The 16,780-nt window shown below is 35.5% G+C and overlaps 1 protein-coding gene across 1 annotated transcript in view; it reads left to right on the top strand.

Annotated features, from left to right (window-relative positions):
• The window catches only part of DNAH12 (dynein axonemal heavy chain 12), a 211,024-nt gene that overhangs the window by 99,757 nt on the left and 94,487 nt on the right, over positions 1 to 16,780 (top strand). The window contains exons 38-43 of the mRNA XM_076008843.1: positions 1,024 to 1,175; positions 4,310 to 4,448; positions 6,474 to 6,640; positions 13,749 to 14,004; positions 15,307 to 15,606; positions 16,176 to 16,354. Of these exons, the coding sequence (XP_075864958.1) occupies positions 1,024 to 1,175; positions 4,310 to 4,448; positions 6,474 to 6,640; positions 13,749 to 14,004; positions 15,307 to 15,606; positions 16,176 to 16,354 (1,193 nt within the window). The remainder of the gene's footprint in view (positions 1 to 1,023; positions 1,176 to 4,309; positions 4,449 to 6,473; positions 6,641 to 13,748; positions 14,005 to 15,306; positions 15,607 to 16,175; positions 16,355 to 16,780) is intronic.

Genomic DNA, 16,780 nt, shown 5'->3' with positions numbered 1-16,780 from the left:
TAATTTTAGAGAAACAATTACAGTGATTTCATATGATATTTTGTTTTTAGTTTATTTTAAAATATAAAAAAGTAAATACCCCAATTACCCTGATTTGATTAATTCATATTATATGCCTGTATCAAAACACTACATGTACCTTATAAAGATATACAACTATTATATACCCATAATAATTAAAAATAAAAATAAAATAAATAAATAAGTGAAGCCAAAATCCAGGAAATTGTAACTTGAGGTACATTAGAGTGGCTTTCAAATAAATACTTGATATATGCAAAAAAATATCCTTAAGGCATTTTGGAAAGATTCGAGTGTTAAGAAGACATAAAGACAAAAGTATCAGATATTTTGGTTATGTTGAATTTGCGATAAAGTTTCATTATATTTTTCAGATTATCATTAAAAATGAAAATTAATCTAAAGGAAAATGAGTAGTGGATTCATGGATGCTTATTTTATTTTATTTTTTTTTGTTTTGTTTTTTGTTTTTTTTGAGACAGAGTCTCGCTTTGTTGTCCAGGCTAGAGTGAGTGCCGTGGCGTCAGCCTAGCTCACAGCAACCTCAAACTCCTGGGCTCAAGCGATCCTTCTGCCTCAGCCTCCCGAGTAGCTGGGACTACAGGCATGTGCCACCATGCCCGGCTAATTTTTTATATATATATCAGTTGGCCAATTAATTTCTTTCTATTTATAGTAGAGACGGGGTCTCGCTCTTGCTCAGGCTGGTTTTGAACTCCTGACCTTGAGCAATCCGCCCGCCTCAGCCTCCCAGAGAGCTAGGATTACAGGCATGAGCCACCGCGCCTGGCAAGGATGCTTATTTTATTAATCTGCTTTATGACTTAAAATATGTTATATACATTCATGTATATGAATCTAATGTTTCATAAAATGGAAAAGGCTAAAGTTTTAAAAAGCTAACATAATAACAGTGTGAGTGTTGAAAGAACCTTTCAGATATAACAAATGCAATGGTTATAATATTTAAAATTTATATTTAAAATTTATATTCTTTTATAGTTGAAAAACAGAGGTCGCTGGCTCCATTGGAATGAATTCATTAAAAGTACTAATTTAGGAGATAAACATGTCAAGATTCAAGACATCATAGTCCCTACTATGGACACAATTAGATATACATTTCTCATGGATTTGAGTATTACCTATGCAAAGTAAGGAACTCTGCTATAAACATGAATTTTAAATGTAACAGTGCCATTCTAATAGGATTATAGAAATTTTTGAAGTAAATTTTAAGGTCATTCATTTTCAGATAACTGAGACCTTGGGGTTCTAATTGACATGTTCAAGGTAACATCTATTGCTATTGACAAATCTGGAATCCAGGTTTCCTGTTGCTCACTCTGAAACCCTTGCTATCATACTTTGTCGCCTTGTAAGCCACCTTATACTTCTCAGTTGCAGTGTTGTTAAAAAGGTATGCGTTCTTCTTTAAGGTTCAGTGTAGTCTTGAGATATCAAACTAACCATGATCTTTATTCTCCTATTACACTTAGCATTTTTCATATATGTTCTATGCCAGTTCTGGATCCTGTAATTTAAGATGAATATTAAAACCTCAGACTTAAATCAAAAGAGTATATCAAAAAAGAGTACACGAAACTGATCAGAAGCTTAGACATGTACTATATGCATATTCATATCAACTTTCTTAATAACATTTATAGTCATTTTTCTTTTAAAATAGGCATAATTTATCACTAATATTATTTAATGATAAACAAGTTTATATTTTTGTTCTTGATAAAGAACCTATTTCTGAGTGTATTTTGTGACCAATTTATCTTGTTTTTTAGCTATTAAGGAAAATTATTTTATCCCTATTTTGTATCTATACTTGCATTTTTTTTTTTTGAGACAGAGTCTCACTCTGTTGCCCGGGCTAGAGTGCCGTGGCGTCAGCCTAGCTCACAGCAACCTCAAACTCCTGGGCTCAAGTGATCCTTCTGCCTCAGCCTCCTGAGTAGCTGGGACTACAGGCATGCGCCACCATGCCCGGCTAATTTTTTCTCTCTATATTAGTTGGCCAACTAATTTCTTTCTATTTATAGTAGAGATGGGGTCTCGCTCTTGCTCAGGCTAGTTTCATTGAACTCCTGACCTTGAGCGATCTGCCTGCCTTGGCCTCCCAGAGTGCTAGGATTATAGGCGTGAGCCACCGGGCCCGGCCTATAGTTGCATTTTTGCACTGAGAGGCTAATATTAAAATTTTTTTTTTTTTGAGACAGAGTCTCACTTTGTTGCCCAGGCTAGAGTGAGTGTTGTGGTGTCAGCCTAGCTCACAACGACCTCAAACTCCTGGGCTCAAGCTATCCTGCTGCTTCAGCCTCCCGAGTAGCTGGGACTACAGGCATGCACCACGATGCCCAGCTAATTTTTTTTTTCTATATATATTAGTTGGCCAATTAATTTCTTTCTATTTATAGTAGAGACAGGGTCTTGCTCTTGCTCAGACTGGTTTCGAACTGCTGACCTTGAGCCATCCGCCTGCCTCGGCTTCCCAGAGTGCTAGGGTTACAGGCGTGAGCCACTGCGCCCGCCATTAAAAATTTTCTTAGGCAAGAAAAGCAATTACCAATTCTGGGAAATTTCTAGTACACGAGTTCTTTTGTGCCAAGAACCACTTGTCAGAATAATATTTTTATTGTTTAATTTTTATTTTATTTATTTTAAATAATATTTTTAAATGAATGGGTTAAAACAGAATTACAAAGAAACCACTTATTTATTATTGAAATACATTTATTAAAATATTTAATATAGTATATGTGCTTCTTTAGTGACACATTAAACAATAAGATCTATCTATGGATCTGATGACTATAATAATTTTGAAGAAGTAATGGGCATGAGTGATATTTTTGAGATACTGTACCAATTGTAATGATTAGGATAATATCTATGATTTCTACTGGTGACAAAGACACAGGTACTGTTCATACAATTGCTACATTTTAGTTGAGGATAGCAAAACTTACTTTTTGTCATCCAAGTTCACAGATTGTCTCAATTCTAAGAATTGCTTCAGTTGGTCCATGGATCCCAAGTTAAGAACAGCATTTGTTTATTAAAATCATTTTAATAGCTTTTCATTAAGTTGAGTGTTAGACTGGAACTCGTAGATGAATTCTCAGGGATCAGTCTAGTTCTAAAAGAATTTTAATTTTGTGATGATCACAATTTATAAAATTAATGTTAGCATAATTTGGCTTAGTTAGATGACCTCTTAGAACTGAATACTGCTACTCAGTTTCAATGTGATAACAAATTATCACTCAGAATGATAGTATTTTATTTTTATTTTTATTTTATTTATTTATTTTGAGACAGAGTCTAGAGTGACGTCAGCCTAACTCACAGCAACCTCAAACTCCTGGGCTCAAGCGATCCTCCTGTCTCAGCCTCCCGAGTAGCTGGGACTACAGGCATGCACCACCATGCCCAGCTAATTTTTTCTATATACATTAGTTGGCCAATTAATTTCTTTCTGTTTTTAGTAGAGACAGGTCTCTCTCTTGCTCAGGCTGGTTTCGAACTCCTGCCTCGGCCTCCCAGAGTGTTTGGATTACAGGTGTGAGCCACCAAGCCCGGCCAGTATTTTATTTTTAATGCAGCATTTCTCAAAGTGGGATTCCCCAGAGTTTTGTGAACATATGATTATTTTATTTATATGATTATTTTCCCCTTAAAATTAGTTATGATCACTCAAGGATGGGAAACCCTGCTTGAAGCCTCACTGAGTGGCAAATTCCTTAGAGTTTGCTTTTAGACAGGTATTTTCAGTTAATAACTGAATGAATTTAAAAATGCTATTAGCAAGTTTCCGTAACTGTTAGCTTTAGAATTCACCGTCATTCCTTCTCTCACAAAAACTTTATGTTATTGAGATAACTGTGAAACAGCCTAAACCTGTCTTATTGTTGTCATCTTGTTATTCTATTCCATACTGCCACCCCCATGCCCCAACTAAAAAGTACAAACACAGCCCTTTTCTGAGGAGACAAACTTTGACTTTCTTTTCTGAAAAATTAAGCATGTTATTACATGTTTTATGAGTGTTTTTGTATGTCACAGCATTACATCTATTCAAATAATAGTTTATTACTATTAATGTCTCTGCAACATTAAGCAAAAATGTATGCCAATTTTTACTTTTACAAGTCTTTCATGAAACAATAATTACAGATAAAAATGTGAGTTTTTAGATAAAGATGATTTATTATTTGGGATGTATTCTGACTTTTTTCCATTTTGAATGATATATGCATTGTTTGTTTTCATAAAGGCCACTACTTTTTGTCGGTCCAACGGGCACCGGAAAATCAGTGTATGTGAAGGATAAGCTAATGAATCACTTGGAAAAGGATCAGTACTTTCCTTTTTATGTTAATTTCTCTGCACGGACCAGTGCCAATCAAGTTCAGGTTAGTTTAAAGACAGAAACGTGGGTCTATAATTGATTTTTTTGCCTTATTTGATAAGTGTTTAAATTGTATATTAAATAAGAAACCGTGTAAATTCTTCTATGAATTTAAATAAAATTTTAAAACTTTTATTTGTGGAGTTTTGAAATTAAGCTTTAATGACAAAAGTAAGTTTTGAAATTAAATTTTAATGACAAAAGTTGAAGAGAAAACTTTTACACTAATACTGGATTATTCAGCTTTGTCACAACCCCCCCCTCCCCTTTTTAACCCTAAGATGCAGCAGCAGTTGATTTCTTAACTATAGAAAGGAGTATAGGAAAACACACACACACACACACACACACACACACACACGAAGTGGGGTGAGTGGTGGGGGACCCAAGAAGAAATGAGAGAATTTTCAGTTGTTGTTTCTAGACTTTCCTGAATGGTCTTAGGGACATTTGCTGCTCACTGGATCCTTCAAACCATGGACTATCGTGCGACCTTCTGTGACAGGAGCCATGCAGCCGTGCGTCCCACCCTTGCCTCCAAGTGTGCCAAGATGAAATTACTTCCTGAGACCTTTTCCAATTGCCACTTTTATCATCTGTTCCTAAATTTCTGCCTATCCATTCTCTCTTGACCTCATTCTTGTTGTTTTAAGCCTATAGAATTCCCCTAACTTCAAAATCTTACAAATTTAGGACTTCTATCACTGCCTGTGAAGCTTTATTTGAATGAAAACAATATTTTTTATTTTTTTTGCAATGGACAAGTAAGTTCCAAAAATATCAGAAATACAAGAAAACATCCATATTTATGTCAGCTATAAAAAGTTAAGTGTTGTAGGCCGGGCGCTGTGGCTCACGCCTGTAATCCTAGCTCTTGAGAGGCCGAGGCGGGCGGATTGCTCAAGGTCAGGAGTTCAAAACCAGCCTGAGCAAGAGCGAGACCCCGTCTCTACTATAAATAGAAAGAAATTAATTGGCCAACTGATATATATATATAAAAAAATTAGCCGGGCATGGTGGCGCATGCCTGTAGTCCCAGCTACTTGGGAGGCTGAGGCAGAAGGATCACTGGAGCCCAGGAGTTTGAGGTTGCTGTGAGCTAGGCTGACGCCACGGCACTCACTCTAGCCTGGACAACAAAGCGAGACTCTGTCTCAAAAAAAAAAAAAAAAAAAAAAAAAAAGTTAAGTGTTGTAAAGATTAGTGCTTTTAAATATTAAGTTAAAGTTAATAGATATGTTGATGTATCCAATGAGGAAAATATTATAGAAATAGCTATGTATGTACAATACAAAAATAGTAATATATATGTATATAACAATTCTGACTCCATAAAAGATTTCAATAAATGTTCTTCAAATGATATTAAGTATGAAATTTAGTATCACTCTAAATATGAATAAATAAAAACAAATAAGCACACATAATGCTACTTGGCATTGTTTCCTTACAAAGACTTGTATACTTTTTTTTTCTGGTACTAGATATGTTCTTTTATGTTAAATTAATCATTGATATATTAAGCAAATAGTAACTGTTACTAATAAAAATTCCATGTCCATGATTTCTATCACTGTAGCTTGTTTTCTTGTGTTTTTTTTTTTTTTTTTTTTTTTTGAGACACAGTCTCACTTTGTTGCCCAGGCTAGAGTGAGTGCCGTGGCGTCAGCCTAGCTCACAGCAACCTCAATCTCCTGGGCTCAAACAATCCTGCTGCCTCAGCCTCCCGAGTAGCTGGGACTACAGGCATGCGCCACCATGCCCGGCTAATTTTTTCTATATACATTAGTTGGCCAATTAATTTCTTTCTATTTTTAGTAGAGATGGGGGTTTCGCTCTTGCTCATGCTGGTTTTGAACTCCTGACCTTGAGTAATCCTCCTGCCTCGGCCTCCCAGAGTGTTAGGATTACAGACGTGAGCCACCGTGCCTGGCCTTGTTTTCTTGTTGATACTGATTTAACATAAGCAATGATAATTTCATATTTCAATTATAGGTAAATATACCACTTTTCCTTCTTTACATTTTAGAACATTATTATGGCTAGATTAGATAAAAGACGGAAAGGAGTTTTTGGACCCCCTATGGGAAAGAAGTGTGTAATTTTTATAGATGATATGAATATGCCTGCATTGGAGAAATATGGAGCTCAACCTCCTATTGAATTATTACGACAATTTTTTGACTGTGGACATTGGTGAGTATTTAATTCAAGTCTCAATAAGCCATGCTGATGTCATATCTCATTTTATATTTTAGTTTTTCAGAGCAAAATAATGTATTTTTCAAGATATTTAGGGGAAAAATAGTTGCTCAGATTTTCCTAAACAGAAATTTTTAGAAGGCTTTAGATATTAGATATTTGTTTATTTAGATATTAGAATATCTTTTTAAAACTGTTATTTTTAGAGGAGTTTTAGGTTCATAGTAAATTAAGAGGAGGATACAGAGAGTTCCCATATATCCCCTGTCCCCACAGATATACAACCTTCCCCATTGTCAACATCCCACAAGATTGGTACATTTGTTACAATTGGTGAGCCTACACATCATAATTACCCAAAGTCCATAGTTTACTTTAGGGTTTGCTTTTCATGTACATTCTATGGGTTTGGAAAAATGTGTAATGACATGTATCCATCATTATATTATCATACAGAGTATTTTCACTGCTGTAAAAATCCTCTGTGTTCTGTCTTTTCATTCCTCCCCACACCCCAACCCCTAGCAACCACTGATCTTTTACTGTCTTTATAGTTTAGCCTTTTCCAGAATATCATATAGTTAAAAGCATACAGGATGTATCTTTTCAGATTGGCTTCTTTCACTTAGTAAATTTGAGTTTTCTCCATGTCTTTTCGTGATTTGATAGCTCTTTTCTTTTTCTTTTTAGCACTGAATAACATTCCATTGGCTGGATGTACTGCAGTTAACTAATCTATTTACCTACTCAAGGATATCTTGGTTGTTTCCAAGTTTGGGCAACTATGAATAAAGTTGCTATAAACATTCATGTACAAGTTTCGTGTAGACATAAGTTTTAAATTTTTTTGAGTAAATACCAAGGAACAACATTGCTATATAATATGAAAAGAATATATTTGATTTTGTAAGAAACCACCAAACCATCTTCCAAAATAGTGGTACCATTTTTCATTCCCATCAGGAATTGAGAATTAGTTTTGCTCCACATCCTCTCTAGAATTTGGTGCTGTCAGTGTTTCAGATTCTTAAGGTCTTTACCTTATTTTTTAATTGTGTTGTTGGCTTTCTTGTTCAGTTTTTAAAAGTTTTTTTTTTTTTTTTTTTTTTTTTGAGACAGAGTCTCACTTTGTTGCCCAAACTAGAGTGCTTTGCCATCAGCCTAGCTCACAGCAACCTCAGACTCCTGGGCTCAAGCAATCCTCCTGCCTCAGCCTCCCGAGTAGCTGGGACTACAGGCATGCGCCACCATGCCCGGCTAATTTTTTCTATATATATATTTTTTAGTTAGCCAATTCATTTCTTTCTATTTGTTTTAGTAGAGATGGGGTTTCACTCTTGCTCAGGCTGGTCTTGAACTCCTGACTTTGAGTGATCTGCCCACCTCGGCCTCCCAGAGTGCTAGGATTACAGGCGTGAGCCACCACACCCGGCCTAAAGAGTTTTTTGTATATTTTGTATATACAAAAGTGTCTTTTTGTAATTCTCCCAGTCTGTGGCCTGTCTTCTTTTGACATTGTCTTTTGCGGAGCAAAAGATTTTTAGTGTTCAGGTTCTCAGTTATTTCTTTCATGGATCCCACCTTTGGTGTTGTATCTAAAAAAGTCATCATCCATACCCAAGGTCAACTAGATTTATTGCTATGTTATCTTCTATCAGCTTCATAATTTTGCCCTTAATATTTAGGTCTGTGATCCATTTTGAGTTAACTGTTGTGAAGGTTGTAAGGTCTGAGCTAGATTTGGTTTTTGCATGTGGATGTCCAGTTCTAGCAACATTTGATTGCCTTTGCTCCTTTGTCAAAGATCAGTTGACTGTATTTATGTGACTCTACTTTGGAGCTTTCTATTCTGTTCCATTGATCTATTTGTCTATACTTTTGCCAATACCACATAGTTTTGATTAAAAACAATTAAAGCTTTATAGTAAGCTTTAAATTTTTGCAGTATTAGTCCTTTGACTTCATTCTCCTCCTTTAATATTGTGTTGATTATTGTGGCTCTTTTGCCTCCCTACATGAACTTTAGAATAAGCTTGTTGATATCTAAAAAAATAACTTGCTGGGATTTAGATTGGTATAGAATTGATTCTATAGATCAAATTTGGAAGATTTGTCATCTTCACAATATTGAGTCTTCCTATCCATAGACATGAAATGTCCCTCCATTTATTCAATACTTTGATTTAGTTCATAAGTGTTTTGTAGTTTTCCTCATATAGCTCTTGTGTATATTTTGTTAGATTTATCCCTAAGTATTACATTTTTTTGAGTGCTAGTGTTAATGGTGTTGTGTGCTTTTAATTTCAAATTCCATTTGTTCATGGCTGGTATATAACAAAGTGATTGACTTTTTTTTTTTAAGTAGAATTTAAAACTTTATTATATATATATATTTTTTATTTCGGCATATTATGGGGGTACAGATTTTAAGGTTTCAATAAATGCCCATTTCCCTCCCTCCCCCCACAAGTCTGAGTCTCCATCATGACCATCCCCCAGATGGTGCACATCTTACTCATTATATATGTATATACCCGCCTCCCTCCCCCCTCCCACCTGCCCAATACCCTATTACTGTAGTATCTATGTGACCACTTAGGTGCTGCTCAGTTAATACCAATTTGCTGGTGAGTATATGTGGTGCTTGTTTTCCATTCTTGGGAAACTTCATTTAATAGTATGGGTTCCAGCTCTAACCAGGAAAATATAAGATGTGCTATGTCACCATTGTTTCTTAGAGCTGAATAGTACTCCGTGGTATACATATACCACATTTTATTAATCCATTCTTGGATTGATGGGCACTTGGGCTGTTTCCACAGCCTTGCAATTATGAATTGTGCTGCTATAAACATTCGAGTGCAGGTGTCTTTTTTGTAGAGTGTCATTGGATCTTTTGGGTAGATGCCCAGCAATGGGATTGCTGGATCAAATGGTAGATTCACTTGTATCGCTTTAAGGTATCTCCATATTGCTTTCCACAGAGGTTGAACTAGTTTGCAGTCCCACCAGCAGTGTTCCTCTCTCTCCGCAACCACGACCAGCATTTATTGTTTGGAGATTTTTTGATAAAGGCCATTCTCACTGGGGTTAAGTGATATCTCATTGTGGTTTTGATTTGCATTTCCCTGATGATTAGAGATGTTGAGCATTTTTTCATATGTTTGTTGGCCATTCTTCTGTCTTCTTTAGAAAAGTTTCTGTTCAAGTCCTTTGCCCACTTTTTAATGGGGTTATTTGATTTTTTCTTACTGATTTTCGTGAGTTCTAAATATATTCTAGTTATCAGTCCCTTATCGGATGCATAGGATGCAAAAATTTTCTCCCATTCTGTAGGTTGTCTGTTTACTTTCATGACTATTTCTTTGGCTGTGCAGTAGCTTTGTAGTTTGATCATGTCCCATTTATTTATTTTTGTTGCTGCTTTGATTGCCTTTGGGGACTTCTTCATAAACTCTTTGCCCAGGCCTATGTCTAGGAGAGTGTTTCCAACTTTTTCCTCTAGAGTTCTAATAGTTTCATACGTTAGGTTTAAGTCTGTTATCCAGCGTGAGTTGGTTTTTGTGAGAGGTGAAAGGTGTGGGTCCTGTTTTAGCCTTCTACAGGTGGCTATCCAGTTTTCCCAGCACCATTTATTGAAAAGGGATTCTTTTCCCCAGCGTATGTTTTTGTCTGCTTTGTCAAAGATTAGATGGCTATATGAGGATGGTTTTATATCAGGATTCTCACATCTGTTCCACTGGTCAATATTCCTATTTTTGTGCCAATACCATATTGATTTGATTACTACAGCTTTGTAGTATAGTTTGATATCTGGCATATTAATGCCTCCCATTTTGTTTTTGTTGCCTAGAATTGCTCTTGATATTCGGGGTCTTCTTTGGTTCCATACGAAGCGTAAAATTATTTTTTCTATATCTGTGAAGAATGCTGATGGGATTTTAATAGGTATTGCATTGAATCTGTAGATCACTTTGGGTAGTATAGACATTTTGATGATATTGAGTCTACCGATCCACGAGCATGGTATGGATTTCCATCTGTTTACATCCTCTGCTATTTCCTTCCTCAGTGTTTCATAGTTCTCCCTGTAGAGGTCTTTTACGTCCTTGGTTAAGTATATTCCTAGGTACTTTAATTTCTTTGTTGCTATTGTGAAGGGAATTGAGTCTTTGATTTGGTTCTCAATTAGATTGTTGTTGGCGTATATGAATGCCTCTGATGACTTTTGTATATTAGCCTTTTATTCTGCCAACTTTATAAGTCATCCATAAATGTTGGAATCAACTTCTTTCAAACTCCTGTTAATGTTGATATTTTGTCCCTCTCCCATGAATCACAAATGTTCTTAATGGTATATAGAATGGTGAATCCTTTCTAGAAGGTTTTCAATGTACTTTGCTCAGATCCATCAGAGGAATCCCTATCTATGGCAGCTATAGCCTTGTGAAATATATTTCTTAAATAGTAAGACTTGAAAGTCAAAATTACTCCTTGATCCATGGGCTGCAGAATGGACATTGTGTTCGCAGCATGGAAACATTGACTTCCTTGTGCATCTCCATCAGAGCTCTTGGGTGACCAAGTGTATTGTCAATGACCAGTAATATTTTGAAAGGAATCTTTTTTTCTGAGCAGATCTCAACAGTGGGCTTAAAATATTCAGTAAACCAGGCTGTGAACAGATGTGCTATCATCTAGACTTTATTGGTCTGTTTATAGAGCACAGGAAGAGTGTATTTAGCAGAATTCACAGGCCCTAGCATTTTTGGAATGATAAATGAGTATTGGCTTCTACTTAAAGTCAACAGCTATATTAGGCCCTAACAAGAGAATCAGCCTGTCCTTTGAAAGTTTGAAGCCAGGCATTGACTGCTCCTCTCTAGCTAGGAAAGTCCTAGATGGCTTCCTCTTCCAATGGAAGCCTGTTTCATCTGCACTGGAAGTCTTTTGTTCAGTGTAGCCACCTTCATCAATGATCTTAGCTAGACCTTCTGTATAACTTGCTGCAGTTTCTACATCAGCACTTGCTGCTTCACCTTGCACTTTTATGTTATAGAGTTGGCTTCTCTCCTCAAACCTTATGAACCAATCTCTGCTAGCTTCAAACTTTTCTTCTGCAGCTTCTTCACCTTTCAGCCTTCATAGAATTGAAGAGAGTTAGCACCTTGCTCTGGATGAGGCTTTCACTTAAGGAAATGCCGTGGCTGATTTGATCTTCTATCCAGACCACTCAAACCTTCTCCATCTCAGCAATAAGGCTGTTTCACTTTCTTATCATTTGTGTGTTTCAGTTTGGATTAATAATTATTCCTTCTCTCTCCTTTTTTTTTTTTTTTTTTAGAGAGACAGGGTCTTCTTGTATCACCCAGGTTGGAGTGCATTGGCGCTATCAGAGCTCACTGTAACCTTGAACTCCTGGCCTTAAGTGATCCTGCTGCCTCAGCCTCCTGAGTAGCTGGGACTACAGGCATGTGCCACAATACCTGGCTAATTTTCTTTTGTTTTTTGTAGAGATAGGATCTCACTATGTTGCCCAGGCTGGTCTCAATCTCCTGGCCTCAAGTGATCCTCCTGCTTCGGCCTCCCAAAGTGCTGGGATTACATGTGTGAGCTACCACACTGGCCCATTTCCTTCTCTTAAATGTACTTTCCTGTTCCTCCATGTGCTGTGACTTTTATCTCAAAGCAAGGGTAGACTAATTTCAAAGCTACGCTACGTCATGTTTTAGAGATGCAATTTTGTTATTACTACGGGCCCTTTGAATCCTTCCTCCAGGAAATAAACTCTGTTAATAGTGTGTTCCCTATTCCTTAGTGATTTTTTCTATATAAATATACTTTTTATTTTTCAAAATATGCTCATATTATAGGTAATGTTTTGTATTTAAATTTTTATCTTGAACATCTTTTCATATCAGTGCGTATTTGTCTCATTCATTTTATTGGCTTTTAGTATTATTCAGTTGTGTGGATCTTACTATTAATATTTAATATAATTTATTTAGCCAGTCTCCTATTGATGATCATTAGGTTGTTGCCAAAAGATAAACCATCTTTTCATACTCCTAGTATGCTCTTACACTAAGGAATGACTATATGGATTTCCCCCAAGCCTTTTTTTTTACTTTTTTTTTTATATATATATATATATATATATATAAAAGAGCTTCAGTAGTAAAGTACTTAGTGGCCTGTTGAAAATTTTTACTGAGCAACATTTTTACTGAGTGGCTCTAACTAAATTGTGTCATTCCATACTCCTTTCTGATTAAAACTTCTTTGAAGCTTTATTATTCCATAGCAGGTCCCTTTCTATGTAACAAAATGTATGGGTATTATTTAGACATTCTTATCTGCTCTGAAGATAAGGCTTGAGATGAGAAAAAGAAAATCAAGACTTTGCTATAGTTAGGGTGACTATATAATTTATTGCTCAAATTGGGACATTGCTGAGATTAAAAGGAGAGGGTTATTAATAATTATTCCAGGACAACAAGCACAAGCCAGAATTGTCCTAGGTAAAATAAGACATATGGTCACCCTACCTTTAACCAACTACAAATAGGATTGATCACTCATCTGTGTTTCTGGATTTGAAATAAGAAAGAAAAAGTAGACGGGAAGCAGTGGCTCACACCTGTAATCCTAGCACTTTAGGAGGCTAAGGCAGGAGGATTGCTTGAGCCCAGTTTGGGGTTGCAGTGAGCTATGATGATGCTACTGCATTCTAACCCAGGAAACAGAGACACTGTCTCAAAAAAAAAAGAGAAAGAAAGAGAGAGAGAAAGAAGGAAGGAAAGAGAAAGAGAAGAAAGAGAAAAAAGAAGAGCGGAGGGTCAAATTGGAAGGAAGAATAGGAGGAAAGAAAGGGAAGTGCCCCAGGAAGAGTCATTCTAGATACCCAGAATCTGGGCAACAGAATCAGTGTCACTAAAGGGAGACACAGAATTCTTTAAAAAAAAAAAAAAAAAATGAAACATCTGAAGTTCTTCCTTTCAGAGAAGCTAAAATCAGATTAAATTTCTAGGGAGATCCATATTTCATTTCATCTTAATGTCTTTCTAACAGATTGCTTAAAATTTGTTATGTATTTTTCAAGGTATGACCTTAAGGACACAAGTAAAATTACTTTGGTTGACATAGAACTGATTGCTGCAATGGGCCCTCCAGGTGGTGGAAGAAATCCGGTCACCCCCCGTTTTATTCGACATTTCAACGTCTGTGGTATTAATCCTTTTAGTGATGAAACTATGATCCGAATCTTCTCATCGATTGTAGCATTCTACCTCAGGACTCGTGAATTTTCTCCAGAGTACTTTGTAACTGGAAACCAGATAGTCAGTGGGACTATGGAGGTGAGCAAATAATATATTGTGAAATGTCTTAGTATGAAATATTTCCCTCATTTGGCCCTTACTTTAAAAAAATTTTTTAACATTTTTTCTCTGATACTAAAGACCAAAGTAAATGGCTATCATTTACTTTGGTCTTTAGTATCAGAGAAATTTTTCAGAAGACTTGAGAATAGGTAAATCACAAGCTTTGAAATTAGGAAATCTAACAGGGGTTGAGCCTTGACTGCTATTTACTAGCTATATGACCTTGAGCAAGTAATTTGACCTTTCAAAGACTTTGATTTTTAATCATTAAAATGGGATATAATACCTATTTCACAAGACTGTTGTAAGAAAATCATTTCAGAACCAGTAACTGCCATATCACAGATATTTCCCTGATTGTTAGCTTCCTATTCTCTACTTCCCTCCCATTCTTCATGCTTGTCTTTTTTTTTTTTTTTTTTTTTTTTTTTGAGACAGAGTCTCACTCTGTTGCCTGGACTAGAGTGCTGTGGCATCAGATTAGCTCACAGCAACCTCAAACTTCTGGGATCAAGCAATCCTCCTGCCTCAGCCTCCCAAGTAGCTTGGACTACAGGCATGTGCCACCATGCTCGGCTAATTTTTTCTATATATATTAGTTGACCAATTAATTTCTTTCTATTTATAGTAGAGACGGGGTCTGGCTCTTGCTCAGGCTGGTCTCGAACTTCCGAGCTCAAACAATCCACCAGCCTCGGCCTCCCAGAGTGCTAGGATTACAGGCGTGAGCCACCGCGCCTGGCCTCATGCTTGTCTTTAAAAAAAAAAAAAAAAAAAAAGAATTCAGCATATAATAAAAATATACTGCATTTCCATATTATAGTCAAGTAAGAAGAGGGAGAGAGAGAATAAGAGAGAGAAGGAAAGGGAGAGAATGAATTTATTTGTTTTGAAGTTAATGATAAAAAAGAGAAAATGATTTCATCCTCTTCATTTGGAATGCTTCAGAATGAGTTATCTAATGGCATTTTCTACTATTTAACTACAGGTCATTCACCTTTAAGTGGAACAACCACAATAACTGGGAAGTGAAAGTATGTCACTTCTGGGCTTGGCTGGAATCAGATAATATTGTGTCTCCTCAGCTTTGCGATGCCTGGTTGAATGTTCTACCTCAAAATAAACATCTATGCCATGCTAGGCTTGGTGCTATACAACTTGTCAAGCCAATATAATCTGATAGAATAAATAAAATATTTTGTATAATATACCATTTGTTGCATGACTTTGCTGATTATAAGCATTTTATTTTTGCTTTGTTGCTTTTTTCATATTCAGATATATAAACGATCCATGGAAAATCTCTTGCCTACTCCCACAAAATCTCATTATACTTTCAACTTGCGTGATTTTTCACGTGTCATCCGGGGCTGCTTACTCATTGAAAGAGATGCTGTGGAGAGCAAGCACACTATGGTTCGTCTCTTTGTGCATGAGGTCCTCCGAGTGTTTTATGATCGCCTTATTAATGATGATGATCGAAACTGGCTGTTCAAATTAACCAAAACTGTTATAAAGGACCATTTTAAAGAATCATTTGATAGTATCTTTTCACATTTGAGGAAAGAAAATGCACCAGTGAGTATATTAAGTGATTACAAACATATCAAGTTAAAATAGTATTAACAACATGAATTGTCATCATCAATTAACTTATCTTTTAATGAACATAAAAGAGTATTGCTTTTAATGAACATACTTTTTAGCTTTCCTCATAGAGAGGTACTTATTTTGATATTTTCTTCAGAGGAGTGTATGTAATATAGAAGTTTTTTAAAGAATAAAACTTTTTATGCTAGGGATTAAATGACATAATAGATATAAAGTGTTTAACATGGTGACCATCCCCTAGTAACTACTCAATAGGTGGGAGTCCTCCAGAATGACTTCTCCAGCTTCTAGAAAAAAACAACAGAACTTATATGATAGGAAAAAAACTTACTTTTCTTTTTATTTCCCTAGGATATAATTTTAGGTATTAATTTTACAAATATATTATTTACTACTCTAATGTTTAAAAGAATTATCTAATTGTTCAATTAATAATCATTCCACAACATTAATGAAATAGAATTTTGTACATTTTCTTATATCTACTTTAGAAAAAAAATTTTAGGTTTTATAATTTGTTGATTTCCTTTCCATAGGTAACTGAAGAGGACTTAAGAAATCTCATGTTTGGTGACTATATGAATCCTGACCTTGAAGGAGATGATAGAGTTTATATTGAAATTCCAAATATTCATCATTTTAGTGATATTGTGGACCAATGCTTAGATGAATATAATCAAACTCACAAAACAAGAATGAATCTTGTCATTTTTAGGTACCTATATTTGGTATTGACAGTTGAAATTGCTATCTATAAAAATTTATTATGAAGAATTTAAAATACACAAAAAGGTATAGAGAAACACACAGTGAATAACATTTTACCCACCATCCAGCTTAAGACATAAAATATGAGCAACTTATTTAAAGTGTCCTGTTGTGGCAACCTCCCTTACTGCACCCTGCATCATGATCTGTAGTAGTGAAAAGAAAATCATGTTTCTTTGGACTTTTGTTATACATATGTATGTTATGTTCTTAAACATATATGCACAGTCTTATTTTGCATCTTTTAAAACTGCATATAAATGGTATAATACTGGGTGTAATCTTCTGCAAATTGGTTTAGTCCATAATGTTTCTAAGAGTCACAAAAAATGAATATTTACTCCTATATTTATTCTGTCATATAATTATACCA

Source organism: Microcebus murinus, chromosome 1 (assembly GCF_040939455.1).
Source record: "Microcebus murinus isolate Inina chromosome 1, M.murinus_Inina_mat1.0, whole genome shotgun sequence".
NCBI classification, from domain to species: domain Eukaryota; kingdom Metazoa; phylum Chordata; class Mammalia; order Primates; family Cheirogaleidae; genus Microcebus; species Microcebus murinus.
This window is presented reverse-complemented; position numbering and strand designations above follow the sequence as displayed.